This window comes from Bos grunniens, chromosome 1, assembly GCF_055505025.1.
Source record: "Bos grunniens cultivar Pamir isolate PY7600 chromosome 1, Bosgru_T2T1.0, whole genome shotgun sequence".
NCBI classification, from domain to species: Eukaryota; Metazoa; Chordata; class Mammalia; order Artiodactyla; family Bovidae; genus Bos; species Bos grunniens.
This window is the reverse complement of record NC_141165.1, coordinates 82330897-82346890: the sequence shown is the minus strand read 5'-3', so window position 1 is coordinate 82346890 and position 15994 is coordinate 82330897. Positions and strand designations below refer to the sequence as shown.

General features: G+C 38.5%; 1 protein-coding gene across 4 annotated transcripts in view; it reads left to right on the top strand.

Moving 5' to 3' along the window:
• FGF12 (fibroblast growth factor 12) overlaps nt 1-15994 on the top strand; it is a 618054-nt gene that overhangs the window by 290594 nt on the left and 311466 nt on the right. The window contains exon 1 of one of the 4 annotated variants that reach the window (XM_086319695.1): nt 10269-10321. The exons of 2 other annotated variants lie outside the window; for them this stretch is intronic. Coding sequence is in view for 1 of the 2 variants with exons in the window: in XM_086319667.1 (XP_086175793.1) it covers nt 11042-11066 (25 nt within the window). In the remaining variant the exon portion in view is untranslated. Of the gene's footprint in view, nt 1-10268; nt 10322-10918; nt 11067-15994 lie in introns of those variants that run through there. One more of the 4 variants, XM_086319667.1, reaches the window with a different exon arrangement.

The following is a 15994-nucleotide window of genomic DNA, read 5'->3' as shown; positions in this document are numbered from 1 at the left end:
AGACTCTCCTATTATTCCAGCAACTTAGAGATCACTCTTGACTCATTCCTGTTGTTCCTACCCCATACTCCATCTGACTAATCATGAATTCCTCCACTGCCACCACATTCATCTTGTTTCTTTCACATAGACTAACGCAAAATCCTCCCAACCAGTGTGCCATGGGACTCAGTGCCCCCTCTAGTTGATATTTTCCCAGACTGCAGTCAGAGTGACCTTTCAAAATGCATTTCACCTCACCAACTCCTTAAAATCTTTCAAAAGATTTCTTATTTAACAAAGGTATTTTTCTCCCAAAGGTCTATAAAGACAACTTTTTCCAGTCCTTTTAAAAAATTATCTAATTCTTCATGCTCTCACACCATAGAATCTTTCTATATACTCTCCACCCCCCGCTTCCCCCGACCTGAAAAAGTGTTCCGTTCTGAGCCCTTGGACTTGAGCTAAACTTTTCCTTCTCCAGTAAAGACCACCCTGGCTCCCCTTTCCTTGTAGTATACTCTCACACAACCATGCAGCTCTCTTTATTCACAGATGCAATTTTACCTTTAATTTGTGTCTGTCTCTCCCATTGCTGGATTCTCAGCTCAACTGATACTTGAATCAGGTCTGGTTTTGCTCACCGTTGTATTCTCAAGCACAACACAATGCCCAGCACATGGAAGGAAATTTCTAAATATTTATTGATTGAACAATCTAAGAAAAGTGGGAGTATTATGATTCCAGGAAGGGGAGATTAAAGTGTGCCTTAAAAGCAATCTTCTTTGGAAGCTGCATTCTACTGAAAAAAGTCTGAAGTTCTTTTTAGCTTTGCTGAGAATGGGTAAAAGAGCTCTGCCTTGTGTAGGACATAAAGAAATACTGGTCTGGATCAACCGTGGAGGCTCTAAAATCTAGATAGAGAATATTGATAGTGGCAGAATCTGTGTTAACAGGAAAGAATAAAGGTTAGATCAGAAGGGGCTGTTGTAGTAAAATTATTTCAGTAAAAAACTTTGAGGCAATTTTTACATTCTCACTTGTGTTCTAGGCCTAAAGTCTGAATCTAATTGCCATTTATAAATATCCATAAGAATGTGATAAAGTCAGACAATCCCATGTTGGTTGTGCTGTGTCTTGGATGATTCTCAAGGATCCACTGCAAAGGACAATCCAATTGTGACTGGACCCACATACCTAGTGTTGCAGGGCTGAGGGTTGCCCATGCTTTGTGACTCTCTTGTTTTAGATTCAGCCCTAGGGAGGTGCTTCTCCCAGGTCAACCTCCATTTCTCTGAAACTACAAAGATTTATAAAGCCAGAGAGGGCTGCTGGCCCAAGGAGCTCTGAAATAAATGTTACAGCCCTGCAGACTGATTTTCTTGGTAACACTGCAAATGTCACTGTGATGATGTATTGGTCAAGCGTAAGCTTCTTTTGCTGAAATTCTGGTAAATTGTCTGTTTTTAACATGAATGTTTCCCTTCTTAGTGATATCTGCCTGATTACAGCAGCAAACCTGTCTCTTCTCTGGGTACTTTACTCTGGTTTTTAGCCTTCTGAGGCTGGAGCTGAGGGAGACTTGTTAACTAGTGATCTAATTTGATTGGCATCAGGAAATAAAAGCCTAGGAGTCCTCTGGTTCTGTCTCTTGACTGATAAAAAGAACCAAATCTGTTCTGTTTTTCCTGGCTTCTTCTAAATTGGCTGTAAGTTTTCAGGAAGCCTTAAAAGAAACCCTTTGTAGCAGTTTTATGCTCCCAAATCAATTTAACAAATGATAAGTGCAAGCCTTAGGTTGTACATATGCAGATGAACAAGGCATATTTTTTTTGTCCTCACTGAATTTAACATCTGGAACAGAGGTGAAATTAGAAGGTCTTGGACCCTCATTCATTATACTGTTAGATGAATGAGGAAAGTATGAGGTTGAGAATCACATCTAGCAAGAATCAGAGATGCTTTCATAGTACATGTGAGATTTTTTTTTTTTTTTAAAGAATGGTAGGATCTCATCAATGGGTAAACATGAATAAAATAGAGTCCTCCAGTTTGAGTTGCCTAAGGAATAGGCCAGAAGGCCATTGGAAATGAGAGGCTTAATCTCAGGATAGTTGTAGGAGAGAAAAAGGCTAGATTTTTCCCTATAGAAAAGTCTCTTTAGTCAATTGAAGTGATATGGGAGCCAAAGAAAAATAGAATTTAGAGAATACACTTATTCAAGGACAGGAGAAAGAAAGACAGGAAATGAATAAGGGAGAGGCAAAGAGTAGGAAGCAGTGCCTGAAGCTGAAGGAGCGGGAGATTTTAAGTAGAGTGGTTGTTCAGTGGTGTTTCCAAATTATGGGAGAGGGAAGAAATAAGTAAATTTGGAATTGGGGTTACTAGCAAATACTCTCTTGACTCATAAATTCCACTGGCTTTTCCTTAAAACTTCTGGCTAAAGGGTAATGCTGCTACCCAACTAGGTCTTTATACAAGTAGCATCTTTCTCTTTTAATTAAATAGTATTTCTATTTTCCTGATGATCTTGAAATTGGAATTGTCAGTGTTTACTAAAATCTTTGTAGCTGTAAGCCTCTTTCTCGAGTCACTAGCCTCCTTAATGACTCCTGTTTCCTCCTCCTTTTTTTCCACAGAGTTCATCCTCCTCCCCTCCCTTCTGCTACTTAATTATGGTCATTTCTCCCAGCATCTCTTTATCCAAGGACCTTCTAATGAATTTAAGATGCACACAACAAAGATGCAATTCAGAGTACATCACTTTTATCCTTAAAAACCTCTATAGCTTCTCATTTTTAAAGAGAAAAGTCTGAGCTCCTTGGACAGCAAAAAGGAACACTCAAAGCATATTTTTTTTTCAATGAATAGGTTATTAAATAATCTTTTTGTCCTTTAGCACCGATCAGTTTGGGATGAGTCCCCATCTTTGTGTTCTCCGGCACCCAGTACAGTGTTGGGAGACACAACGCCTAGTATGTATGCAACAATCAAAAAACATGGGCTGCATTCTGGTCTTTGGAAAATGTCATCCTAAGCATAGCTTTGTCTACAAGTTTGAACTGACAGGGAAACAAAGTGTTAATCAGGCACGATGCTCAGAAATAGACGTAAGCTTAAAAGTATTTCTTACTATGTGCAGTTATTTTGGACAAGTAACACCATCTAATCCAATCCAGTGGCTCCGCTCTCCTGCTGCACATTAGTACGCCTGGGGAGCTTTTTAAACGTTGGAGCTTCATCCCTTTCTAATCAGCTCATTTCATAATCATCCCTTCCAACGGCGGCTCTCCAGGTGTGGGCCCCACACCAGCAACTTTAGAATCACCTGGGAACTTGTTAGAACTCCAGAATCATAAAATTTAAAAAGTACGTTTGGCAAATTTTTGGTAATATCAGTGTTTTTTGTGTCCTGTTTACAAAGTCTTTACCTAACCAAAGGTCATGAGGACATCTGCCTAAAAATTATTATGTACTAGAGTTTTACTGTTTTGCCATTCAAATTAAAATTTCTTTGGGATTGATTTTTGGATGTGATGTAAGGTAAGGATTAAGATACATTTGTTTCCAACATGGATATTCAAATGACCTAGATCAATTTATTAAAAATACCTTTCCTTCCTCCTCTGTATTTTCAATGGCACCATTGTCATAAATCAGATCAGGTAGCCTCATGTATTTGAGGATGTATTTGGACTGTATTCTGTCCACCTTGTCTAGTTGTCTGTCTTTGTACCAATCCTTCATTGTTTTAATCACTGTCCCTTTAAAATAGATGTTTTTATTTTGTAGTATAAAGTCACTCAACTTTCCATCTTCTTTAAGATTTTCTTATCAATTCTTGGTCCTTTTCACTTATATATCCCCTTAGTAAGTTACTCTTGCCACACATTTCTTCTAGGATTTTGATTTTGATTTTTTTTTTTTGTCTATACATCAACATATTTTCAGTGTTGAGATTTCCAAATCATGAACATGCTTTGTCCATTTATTTAGACCTATAATTGCTCTCAGTAATACTTTGTAGTTTTCTATGCAGGGGTCTTTTTTTCTTAAATTTTTTTTTCATGAGTATGTGATGATTTTGGAAAAGACCTTGATATTGGGCAAGATTGAGGGCAGGAGGAGAAGGGGGTGACAGAGGATGAGATGGTTGGATGGCATCCCCATTTCAATAGACATGAGTTTGAGCAAACTCCGGGAGATAGTGAAGGGAAGCCTGGCATGCTGCAGTCCATGGGCTCACAAAGGGTCGGACTGAATGACAAGAACATAAACGGTATTGTTTCCGATTGTTTGTTGCCAGTAAAATGCAATTGCATTTTATTTTAATCACCTTGTAATCAGCAACCTTGCTAAACTGATTTTTTAATTCTAGTATTTATCAATAGATTAAAATTAAAACCTTTTCTATGTATACGATGTTACTTCAGTTCAAGTTTTATAGGCTACCATATATTGGCTATTCACAGTACCACAGAAGCACAAGAAAATAAGGATTATCCTTGACTTGGGGATTTGGGGGGTTACCTGGGTGAGGTTGAATTTAAGCTGAGCCTTTTTTTTTTTTTTTTTTTTAGAGCTCGAGACCCTTTAAAGAAAGTGGAGGTTATGACAGGGGGCAGTGCTTGCTATTTAGTTTGACAGCATTATGGAGGTATCTCTAGATGTTGAGTCATTTTCACTGCACTACAAGCTTGTTTCATATGCAGCCCTGATCCATTTAATTACTTGAAATTCAGAGGGTGCCTTACAGTAATTACAGTGATGATCAGTTAAGCAGCTTTCACTTTGGGAGCCCCTCCCTCACAACATTTCCACACACAGTTTCTTAAATTTCCAAACTCAAATTATTTCTTAAAGAAGTAAAGCGTAAAATCACTTCTTTCCTTCTCAGTGTCTTTCCTAGTAAAATGAACAAACAAGTAAAACTCCATTTCCTTTGAAGAACACGAATGATGGTAGCATTGATATTACTGTAAATTAGAGACTGTGTTAACATATGAGGAAAATAAAAGAAGCAGGCAAACAAAACCCAGAATTGGCTGTGTTTTATTTTGTTTTGTTTTGACAGGAGATACATTACAGCATATGGTTTTATATATATATATATATTTCATTTGTGGAGGTATTGGGAAATGTTTCATGTGGATGGGTTTTGGAAGAAGTGGGCAGTGTGATCTGAATGGACAGAAAAGTAGGAGAGGCCATCCAGGTGAAGGGGACTAAAGAAGGGAGGTTGTACATGGAAGGAGGATGCTGTCTGACAAGGAGAGGATTATGGGGCTTACCTAAACAGAGTATGGTGGGCAGAAGATAACTTAGTGGTTTATAGGTTAAAACCATTCATCCATTATTTCATACCAGCCCTAAGTGGAAAGCAGGGAGCACTGAATGTTCAGTAAACACTGCATGTTGATTGTTGAGATAAGCCCCTTAAAGAATGGGAACTGAGGGTGAAAGGCCATTAGCACTGACCTGGCAGACCTGGTCTGTAGAAACTGCCCATGTGAGTATTGACGGAAGCCTGGATGAGGATGTAGCCATGGGAACAGAAAGGCAGCAACAAGGGACATCGGGGGGATAATATCAAGCAAAGTGTGTAGGTGTGTGTGTGTGTGTGCGTGTGGGTGGGTGCATGCAGTGTGGTTGGGGGTGTGTGATGGAGAGGTTATAGTCAAAGAGAAGGCCCAACGTTCCTGTTTAATTGCCAGGTGGAGGTTAATGCTGCAACATGCTAGTTGAGGGGACAAATTGACATGATGAGTTTAATGTTTTGTCAGCATTTCTAAATAATATAAAAGATTGTTACATTTTCTAGTAATAAATGTTGAAATGCACAAATAAGTGATTTACAACCTTTATGAAGTCAAAAAATTTTAAGTCATTTTTTAATGGGTAGAGTTAAAATTCACCCAAACTCTGTGCTGTGTCTTATTTAGAGATGACAGAGGTGTTAAATTCAGAAAGCTATTGAAAACCAGGTGCATTCAGGTGGGAGAGGACATACTGATTTTATGAGGACTGACGGAGGGAACTAAGGGTATTTTGTTAACAGAGAAAGAAACAAAAAGATGACAACGTGGCTCTCTGCAAAAATCTGAAAGGCTGCCCCAAGGAAGAGGTGCTAGACTAATTCCCAGTGCACCCAAATGGTGGAACTGAGGCCAGGGGAAATGTGTTTTCTTTTAATATTAGAAGGACATTTTTATAGTCATAACTGACCTAAGATGCAGGAGAGGTCTCAGGAGGCTGTGACAGTCCGTCAGTGGAGATTTTCAAGAAAGGTTTGTCATTTGATGAGGAGTTGGATGACATGCCCTTCCAACCTCAGGATTCTGTGATTTTATCAGAATTGTTTTCCTTTCAGCAGCTTTTGTATTTTGAACCAATTTGTCACTTTTTCCTGTCACTTTTGATTACAGGAAGTGGAATAAGGGTGGTAAAAACAGCCTCTTGGTTTTATTAGTTTTCTAGATACATTTGCAATAGAAATACAAGAATAAAGTGATCTATACTTTTAAAATTCTCTTTCATGCTTTTTTTCTTTTAATACAGCTTTACTTTCAGGGAACCAAGATATTTTGCTTCACTCCATTAGCTAAGATCTATCTGATCAGCTCCTTTCTATTTTGACTTCTGAGAAAATGAAACTGATACAAACTTTAAATCGAAAGGTTTCATCTACTTCTTACTGCTTGCAGGTACTACCAAGGTTTCTCTATTTAGACCCCAGCTCCTGTGTACGTAGAGAGTTTACCTCTGCGGTTCATCACGGGTGGTAAAAGCAGTGTTTGCCTTTGTTAGAGTGATCCAGATTATTTCTCCATTTGGAACCCATTTGTGTTGGAGTTCTCAAGATAACTCATGCCATCACTTTAGTCCTTTGCTTACAAGATTTCTTTTCTTTAAAATGAAATGTATGGTGTTTGGGGGAAGTGGTTTGACTCCATCGTAGCTTGGGGCTGACAGGCAACTTCAGATATCTCTTGAAAAAGCAAATGTTCAGTGGAATTTAGAAATGGTTAATATTGTGCACAGACTCAACTGTTGAAAAACTCTGGTTTTCAGATATTCAGGTAACAAGTATGCATCCAATATACTGGTTATAGTATCAAAGGAGTTTCTGGGTTCTGTATCAATATGAATCTTATTTTTCCTTACTTGTGCTAGGACTTATCTAGGACTGCCCTCCTGATAATGTTTTCTATTAAAAAATAGTAATTACTGAAATGCTTTCCTTATTTCCTCCTTTTATTCAGTGCCAAATACATTACATTACACATCACAGGAGCTAAATTAATGAATTGAGCACTTTCTAGCCTACTTCTCTATTATTTGGAGAAATATTTGTACATTGTACAGTAACTGTTTAAAGAGTAGCAGTCAAAAACTAAATGCTGTGTGTTGGGGGGGGCGGTGGTTAAAACTGATTCAGGCATTTTGTTTCAAAGACGGTCCAATTATGTTTGTTTAAATTGTCATTTGTGATTAAAAAATGCATAATGTAACATTTACCTGCTTTACCATTTAATTGTTCAATTCAGTAGTAGTAACTACTTTCACATTGTTGAGCAATGGAACTCTAGAATTTTTTCAACTTGCAAAATGGAAACTACACCCACTTAGCAACAATTCCTTTCCCGCTTTCTCCCAGCTTCTACAAACCACCGTCCTACTTTCTGTGAATTTAATACCTCTAGGTACCTCATATCAGAGGAGTCATGTCATTTTAATCTTTTTTGTGACCTACTTATTTCTCTTGCTATAATGTCTTCAGAGTTCATCCATGTTGTGCCATGTGTCAGGATTTCTTTTGCTTTTAATGCTGAATAAAATTCCACTGTATGTATGTACCACATATTGTTTATCCACTCGTCCACGAACATTTGGGCTGCTTCCATCTTTTGTCTATAGTGAGTAGCGCTGCTATGAACACGGGTGGGCAAAGGAAGGCCTGATTTTTAAAGTAATTATAATACCTCCCCCAAAGCGCTTATCTTAAAATTGTTAAGGTTTAACAAAAATGGTGGCATCTGAGACAGTGTTGGAGAAGACTCTTGAGAGTCCCTTGGACTGCAAGGAGATCCAACCAGTCCATCCTAAAGGAAATCAGTCCTGGCTGTTCATTGGAAGGACTGATGTTGAAGCTGAAACTCCAAGACTTTGGCCACCTGATGCGAAGAGCTGACTCATTGGAAAAGACCCTGATGCTGGGAAAGATTGAGGGCAGGAGGAGAAGGGGAAGACAGAGGGTGAGATGGCTGGATGGCATCACCGACTCAATGGACATGGGTTTGGGTGGAGTTTGGGAGTTGGTGATGGACAGGGAGGCCTGGCGTGCTGCGATTCATGGGGTCGCAAAGAGTCGGACACCACTGAGCGACTGAACTGAACTGAACTGAACTGAACAAAAATGGTGGCATCTGAGGTGATAATTTCATCACCATAGAAAACCCATTGTGTATGACTGTGAAGGCAGCATCTGGAATATCCTAGATACATTGATTTGTTTGTTTACTTGTTGCAAAGAATATCTTAAATGCCTTTTATCTAATATTTTCCTTTAAAAAAAATTGAAGTATGCTGCTGGTGCTGCTGCTGCTAAGTCACTTCAGTTGTGTCCAACTCTGCGACCCCATAGACGGCAGCCCACCAGGCTCCCCTGTCCTTGGGATTCTCCAGGCAAGAGCACTGGAGTCGGTTGCCATTTCCTTCTCCAGTGCATGAAAGTGAAAAGTGAAAGTGAAGTCCCTCAGTCGTGTCTGACTCTTTGGGACCCCATTGACTGCAGCCTCCAGGCTCCTCCGTCCATGGGATTTCCCAGGCAAGAGTTCTAGAGTGGGTTGCCATTGCCTTCTCCAAATTGAAGTATCAGTTAGTTCAGTTCAGTCGCTCAGTCGTGTCCGACTCTTTGTGACCCCGTGAATTGCAGCACGCCAGGCCTCCCTGTCCATCACCAACTCCCGGAGTTCACTCAGACTCACGTCCATTGAGTCAGTGATGCCATCCAGCCATCTCATCCTCTATTGTCCCCTTCTCCTCCTGCCCCCAATCCCTCCCAGCATCAGAGTCTTTTCCAATGAGTCAACTCTTCGCATGAGGTGGCCAAAGTACTGGAGTTTCAGCTTTAGCATCATTCCTTCCAAAGAACACCAGTATAGTTGATTTAAAATATTGTGTTAGTTACAGGTGTAAGCAAAACACCGGATTCAGTTGGTGTTGTACTTGTACATGTATTTTTTATGATTCTTTTCCATTATAGATTATTATAAGATGTGGAATATAGTTCTCTGTGCTATAAGTAGATCCTTGTCATTTATCCATTTTGTATATAGCAGTTTGTATCTGCTAATTCCAAACTCCCTTTTTACCCTTCCCCTGCCCTTTCCTCTTCAGTAATCATGTTTGTTTTTTATATCTATACCTAATTTTTATCCTTGATAGTATTTTACGGCAACACTTTTGTTTTTCTTTTTCAGAATGGCATGAACAGATATCCTCTCAAATCTATAAATACTCTTATTTACCTTAACTCATGTGTTAAGATCAACAAACACCAAAGCATAGGCCAACTCACATCAAAAGTAATGAAGATTGTAATTTAAACCAGCAAGAATCAACATGTGACCACCTTTCTTCCCCTTTATTTTCATGATATCTCTCTTTGAAGTACATCTTGCCTTTGAGGTAAAGTGCAAGCACACAGTTTTGGAGAAGGAGTAATCAATATAGGAGTTGAGGGGATATAAGATATAGCTATTAGTATCTCATTTTTATCCAAAAGAAACAGAAGAGGAGCACATGAAGGAAGAGGAGGAGGAAAGAAAGGATGCATTGTTTCTTTCAATCCATTTCTCTTTCTAAGATGCTGTACCGTAGAAAACCAGCTTCTTTCCTGCTCTCCTGACAATATAATCAGTATTCAGTTATCCTTCACAAGCTTCTCTTTAAGCAGGTTCCACTGTGTTTTATGATTTAAAATGATTAGTCTGTGAGGGTTTTATTGGTAAGAGTCAGGTGTTGTGGGTTCCAGGAAGTTATGAGCCTGATGCCAGCCTCTTCCCCAATCTCTTTTTGTAAACTTGGATATTTCAATTCAGTATCAATTGCGAAGTATTTTTAAAGGCATTGTGTTAGGAGTTTGGTGGTGGGTAAGATAAATATAGTTCCTGCCAAAAAGGAACTTATGATCTAGTTGGGAAAGCCAGCATATACCAGTGCATTCATGATAGTATATAAAAGTGATCCAGGAGGCTTAAAGGAGGATTAACAAACTGAGAGAATCAGGGAAGGTGTCGAGCGGGGAGGTGACATCTGAGCTGGGGCAAACAGAGGAGAGGTAATTCCAGGCAGAAGGGCTACTGTCTGCAGAGTCATGGAGGTTTCAAAGTTTATGAAACATTTAAGGGCACAGTCTCAGATTTTCCATCTGAAGTTAAGGTGCCACAATAATTGATTTCCTGAAATCCTCTCTTATTCTGCTTATGAGTCTGTAAAATCCACAGGTATTGGATAATAGGGTTTTTTTCACTCTTGTTCTACTGTTTGGAAACTCTGACATCATTACCAGGTTGGGGAAGTATGGGGTAAATCCAGATTTGAAATTTCCTCCACTGTCTCCTGAGGCATTGCTAAATTATGAGAACAAAAGACAAGACTCATATCAGGTGTTGATAACATCTCAAGTAGTGTTTTTTTTTTCTTTTTTATTCCTCATATTCTGAATATTTTACAGTTTTAAAGGAGAGCTCTCTGTGGATTATTTGTTTGGCAACTTAGAAGTGTAAAAATCAACATCATTATGAGAGTAGTAGAAATTCATTTTATTTGCCTACATGTAAACTTTTTTTTCCTCTCTGTCATCTGTCCTTCCTCCACTGCTTCCTTTCTTCCAACATGTATTTGGAAGGAAGTTAAAACACCTGCTTCTAAGTGAGAAAGTTAGATTCCCTGCCTTCTGAGAAATAGCCTAGCAGGGGAGCTAAGACATGAATAAGACAAATATGCATGAAATGCAAGGCAAGAAGCTGTCTTTGCTATAAGAAAACCAGAAGTACCCATGACCTTCATAAAAAGGCAGAGGGGTAAGTCCTGTTAAGAGTTTTCAAGATACGTTGCCATTATGAAGGATCTCAAGGGGCTTGAATAAGGAAAGCATTTTCCACCTGATCCAACTTATTACATTATTAACATCCTTTTGTTCTCTGTTGGAAAATCACAGTTGAGGCTCTAAGACGTTGTCGGTTGCTGGTTATCTGAGTGCCTTGGCTCTGCATTCTGGTCAAAACAAACAGGAATTAGCAGGGATATTTGTTCAGATGGTATCAGGCATAAAAGGAAGCTGCGTTTCCCATACCTGCTACTCTGCAGGTGGCTGCAGTGAGTCTCTCTGCTTCTTGGAAATAACACAGAAGGGTTCTACTCCCTGCTGCTGAGTCTTAGTTACAATCATAGTCTGTCGAGACTGTTCCAGTGAGTGCGTTTAAGTGCTGCTCAGTATCTCTTCTTGAAAAAAAAATTTTTTTTCTCAATGGTGGTGCTTACATCTCCTCTCATAACACATACTATTGGGACACTAAATGAAGTGATATGGAAATCACTATAGCTTATTCATGTGTCTTTCCCAAAGGAAGGAAATGTTCACTGTATTGAACAGAATTAACTTCAGATTGCCCTACATTTTGTTTCTTTTTTCCATTCAGATAATGCAAATTATAGATTGAAAATCCTATGCTGATTTAAAATACTGTCTTTATGTTTATTGAGTATGTAGAATATGTTAGATACTAGCACATATATCGTGCCAAAATGTTATACTTACTCTCACTTACTCTCATCGCTGTCTGTAAATGTTACTGAAAAGTCTCAGGTAATTGCATCATTATAAAAATAGCTACCATTTATTCAGCACCTACTATATGACATGAACCATGCTGAGTAACTGCTTTATTTTCTCACTTATTCCTCAAAACAATCATATTAGCAAGTATTTTTATTCCCATTTCCAAGATGGGTACCAAGCTAAGGACAATGTCAGTTAATTAACCTAAGATTCCATAGTTATTTAGTTAAAGAGTTAAAGTTTAAAATCAGGATTTTGATAAGTCAAAAACTCTTCTCTTGAGACATCTGGTTCTTTCAGATTCTGATATTTTTTACATAAGTGTCTCTCTCTCAAGCACAGCTAAAGAGAAAGTAAATGTGTGCACTGTTTCCCCATCTCTTAATATAGTTTCTAGGATATTCCCATCTTACTTTTGTATTATGCTTTGTATCACCTATAATTCTGAAATAATTTGGGAAGTTAACAAAGAATATTAGTAAATATACTGAATTGCCTGAATTGCCATCCTCTGAAATAGGGTCATCATCTCTAGGGCATAATGTAATGGGCATCCCAGGTGAAGAACCTGCCTGCCAGTGCAGGAGACATAAGAGATGTGGGTTCAGTCCCTGAGCTGGGAAGATCCCCTGGAGAAGGAAATGGCAACCCGCTCCAGTCTTCTTGCCTAGAGAATCACATGGACAGAGGAGCTTGGTGGGCTACAGTCCATGGGCTTGCGAAGAGTCGGACATGACTGAAGCTACTTAGCACGTAGCAGAGCAACTAGAGTATAATGAAACCATCTGTTTGAATAGCTACTCAAATTTCTAAATTTGAAGCCTAATATATTTTCAATTGTGTTAGTCCATTTGAGTTTCTGTAACAAAAACATTGTCACTTATAACTGGGGAGCTTATAAAGCAATTTATCCCTCACAGTTTTGGAGGCCAAGAAGGCCAAGTTAAAGACGCCAGCACTTTGTGGTTGGTGCCATAGATGGTGTCTTCTGGCTCTAACCTCACATGGCAGAAGGAAAGGGCGAGGAATCTCCCTGAGGTGTCTGTATGATCACCTCCCAAAGGCCCCATCTCCAAATACCATCACATTGGGCATTAGGTTTCAATATATGAATTTTAGGGGTACACAGACTCTCAGACTATAGCCTCTGTATACAGTAGCTTCCTGCCTCATCTTTTATATTGTACCTTCATCTGTTTATTTTTAGATGAACAAAAAAGAGGATATATTATTTTTTCCTAAGAAGATGCTGTGGGGTTCATTACTAGAGTATACCCCTGCCTCCTGCTGCACTGTGTGGACACTTGGAGGCCATCTCTGCAGTCCTCATCCCAGCTACCTTGTTAAAATCATAGACCATCAGAGCTAAAGCAGGCCATGGGGGATAGTCTGCCCCTTCCTTTTACAGATGACATGTCTGGGGCTTAGAAAGGGGAAGAAAGGTCCCAGGTCTTGGGGTAAATTAATGGTAGAAGTTAATTAATGGTAGAAGCAGAACTAAATTCAGGTCTTTCACTGTTAGTCCTATGCTATTTTCCATATATGACCTTGGGAAAGCTTGCAGATTTTCTATACCTATTTTTCTCCTTATGAAAACAGGCAAATGTGTCCACCTGGGATTTTTCAATAATATTTGTAGAGAACTGTTGAGTTGGTATAAGAGTAACACCTTGAAACTTAGTCTCTTGATGTCTTATGCTATTTATATCCATTTAAGAAATTTGTGGTAAACACTTCCATCCTCATATAATTTTAATGTATTGAGTTTTAGTTTATGTAATTAAATTTTAATGTAATGAATTGAATCTGATTACTATTAACACTGTTGTACCACACTTACCTAATCGCTTTTATTAAGAGGTGCAGTTTTAGAGAACTTAAATTGTATCACAGTCATTTAAAGAAATTTTCAGTAGCTCTCTGATGCTTTCAAGTGGAGACATAAATTCCATAGCAATACATTCTATTCACCACATTTTTTTTTTTTTTGGAAACTGATTTCTACAGTGTGTCTCTATACATCTTATTTTCTGAACCCACTGAACTATCAGCATTCTTCCAATACGGTTCTTTCATTTCTTGTTTTGTTTGATCAGTTTCGTTTTATGAATTGTGCACATAAGATGTAATAATGCGAAGACACACAGGGGTTCTGTCCCGGAGGACTTCACAGCCTGCCAGAACCCAGCTTTCTGTGTTTTTCTTCTCCTCTTGTTTCCATTTTGGGGGCCTTTCAGGCTCTTTTCTGGGAGGCCATGTCCTGCATATTGTAGAGTGGGCAGTTCTCAAGTCACTTCCTGATGAAACCTTGCAAGGTCTCTTCCAACTAAGAGTTTTCTCCAGCACATCTCAGCACAGAGTCCACCTTTCATTAGAGGCATTTTATTCTCATGGTTCTCAGATCAAATATTGGGTTCATGCACTAGATAGTAATTTTTTTGAGGGAATAAACAATGGTTTATTTTCTTTATATCCCCTACACACTAAGCAATTTGGCATGTAGTAAGTGCCCAGTGACTGAGAGATGGATGAATTGTATGGATAGATAAAAATAGAGTTCAGATAAGTGTAGAAGGAAAGGAAAATAGTTGCTTTGGTAGAGAACTAGGCAGTAACTCTCATTTCATCCCTTAGCAATTAAAGTTTTTACACACACACACACACACACACATGCAGAAACACACTCTGGAGGTAAGTTGTTATAGAAACATGGCCACACTCTTTCCCTAGCATGTGATTCAAGTCAGAAGCAAATCTATTTCTTCAACAAATTTTCCCTAAGCTGTGGTTGTTTTAAAAGATGACCTGCAGGCTAATGACTACTCCAGCAATGAGTTGCAACTTTTGGGTTTAATTTAATCTTTGAAGTCAAAGAAGCAGAAGGGGCAATCTAATTAAAGAAATTACTCATGTGACTATCATCTAATACATATATTAAAGGCAGTGTCTGCCGTGAAATTACCTGGCAGAGAAGATCCCAAGGCAAAATTAGTGTCCCGCCTTTCAGCTCACATGTATTCTCGGCATGCTGCGCCAGATGTTTTGCAAGCTGAACTAACCTGGTGAAGAAAATTCTCATTAGCATGACAAAGAATTCTGTATTTTGATAATACTTGCATGGTTACAAAGAAAATTATGAGTCTTGTCCTATGCGATAAACTAGTAAGACAATTCTATGGTTCTACAGAATCCTGTTTTATTAGAAAATAGAGGCTGGGTGAAGAAGATGAGGGGAACTGGAAGCAAGGCCAGATAGAAAAAGTACTACCACCCGTGCTCACCAGGAGGCATTTTGGGGAAAAGCATTAATATTTTAAATTTATTTTATTGAAGTATAATTGACTTACAATATTGTGTTTTTGTTGTACAGCAAAGTGGTTCGGTTATACACATATGTATTCTGTTATGTATTCTTTTCCATTACGGTTTATCATAGCATGTCAGATGTAGGTTCCTGTGCTACACAGTAGGACCTTGTTGTTTATCCATTCTCTATATAATAGTTTGCATCTGCTAATCCCAAATTCCCAGTCCATCCATCCCCACCCCCTCCTTCTGAAAGCATTAATATTCATTAATGAAGATTTTATAGTTAATTTGGTCTTACCATGACCAGGTAAGTTTAAAATTCAAGGGTGAGGAAAATGTCCAATAAAATAAATATAGAATTTCAAATTTAGAAAATCAAAGCTAATGCCATCATTTGCCAGGAATGTCATCTTAACCCACTCCCTCAGCAGTCTGAGCTTCTGTGTATGCATATATAAATCAGGTATATAATAATACTAATGATAGTTATTAGCTGATGGCCGTGAGGATTGAATGGGAGTCATGCTCTTCATAATAGTTTTCATTTTTAAAAAATAAAGCCTGTCATGATCTTTAATTAAAAAATTAAATCTTATACCAGAGAAACCACTGGCCTTAGAAGAAGGAAGACTGAACTGTATTTTGTTTTTAGTCACCAATAACTATGTGATTAAAGGTATGTCTTACCCAGTCTTCAGTTTCATAATCTTTAGAATGAGGGCAGTGGCCTGGAGGATTCTTAGGATTCCTTTCATTCCAGTTCTTAGGTTCTGTGGTTCTGTATCTAAATTTCTGTAATAAAAGTCCACCATTTGTATTTTTCCTAATGATCATAAGGAACAAAAAGATTAAGCAGTTTGC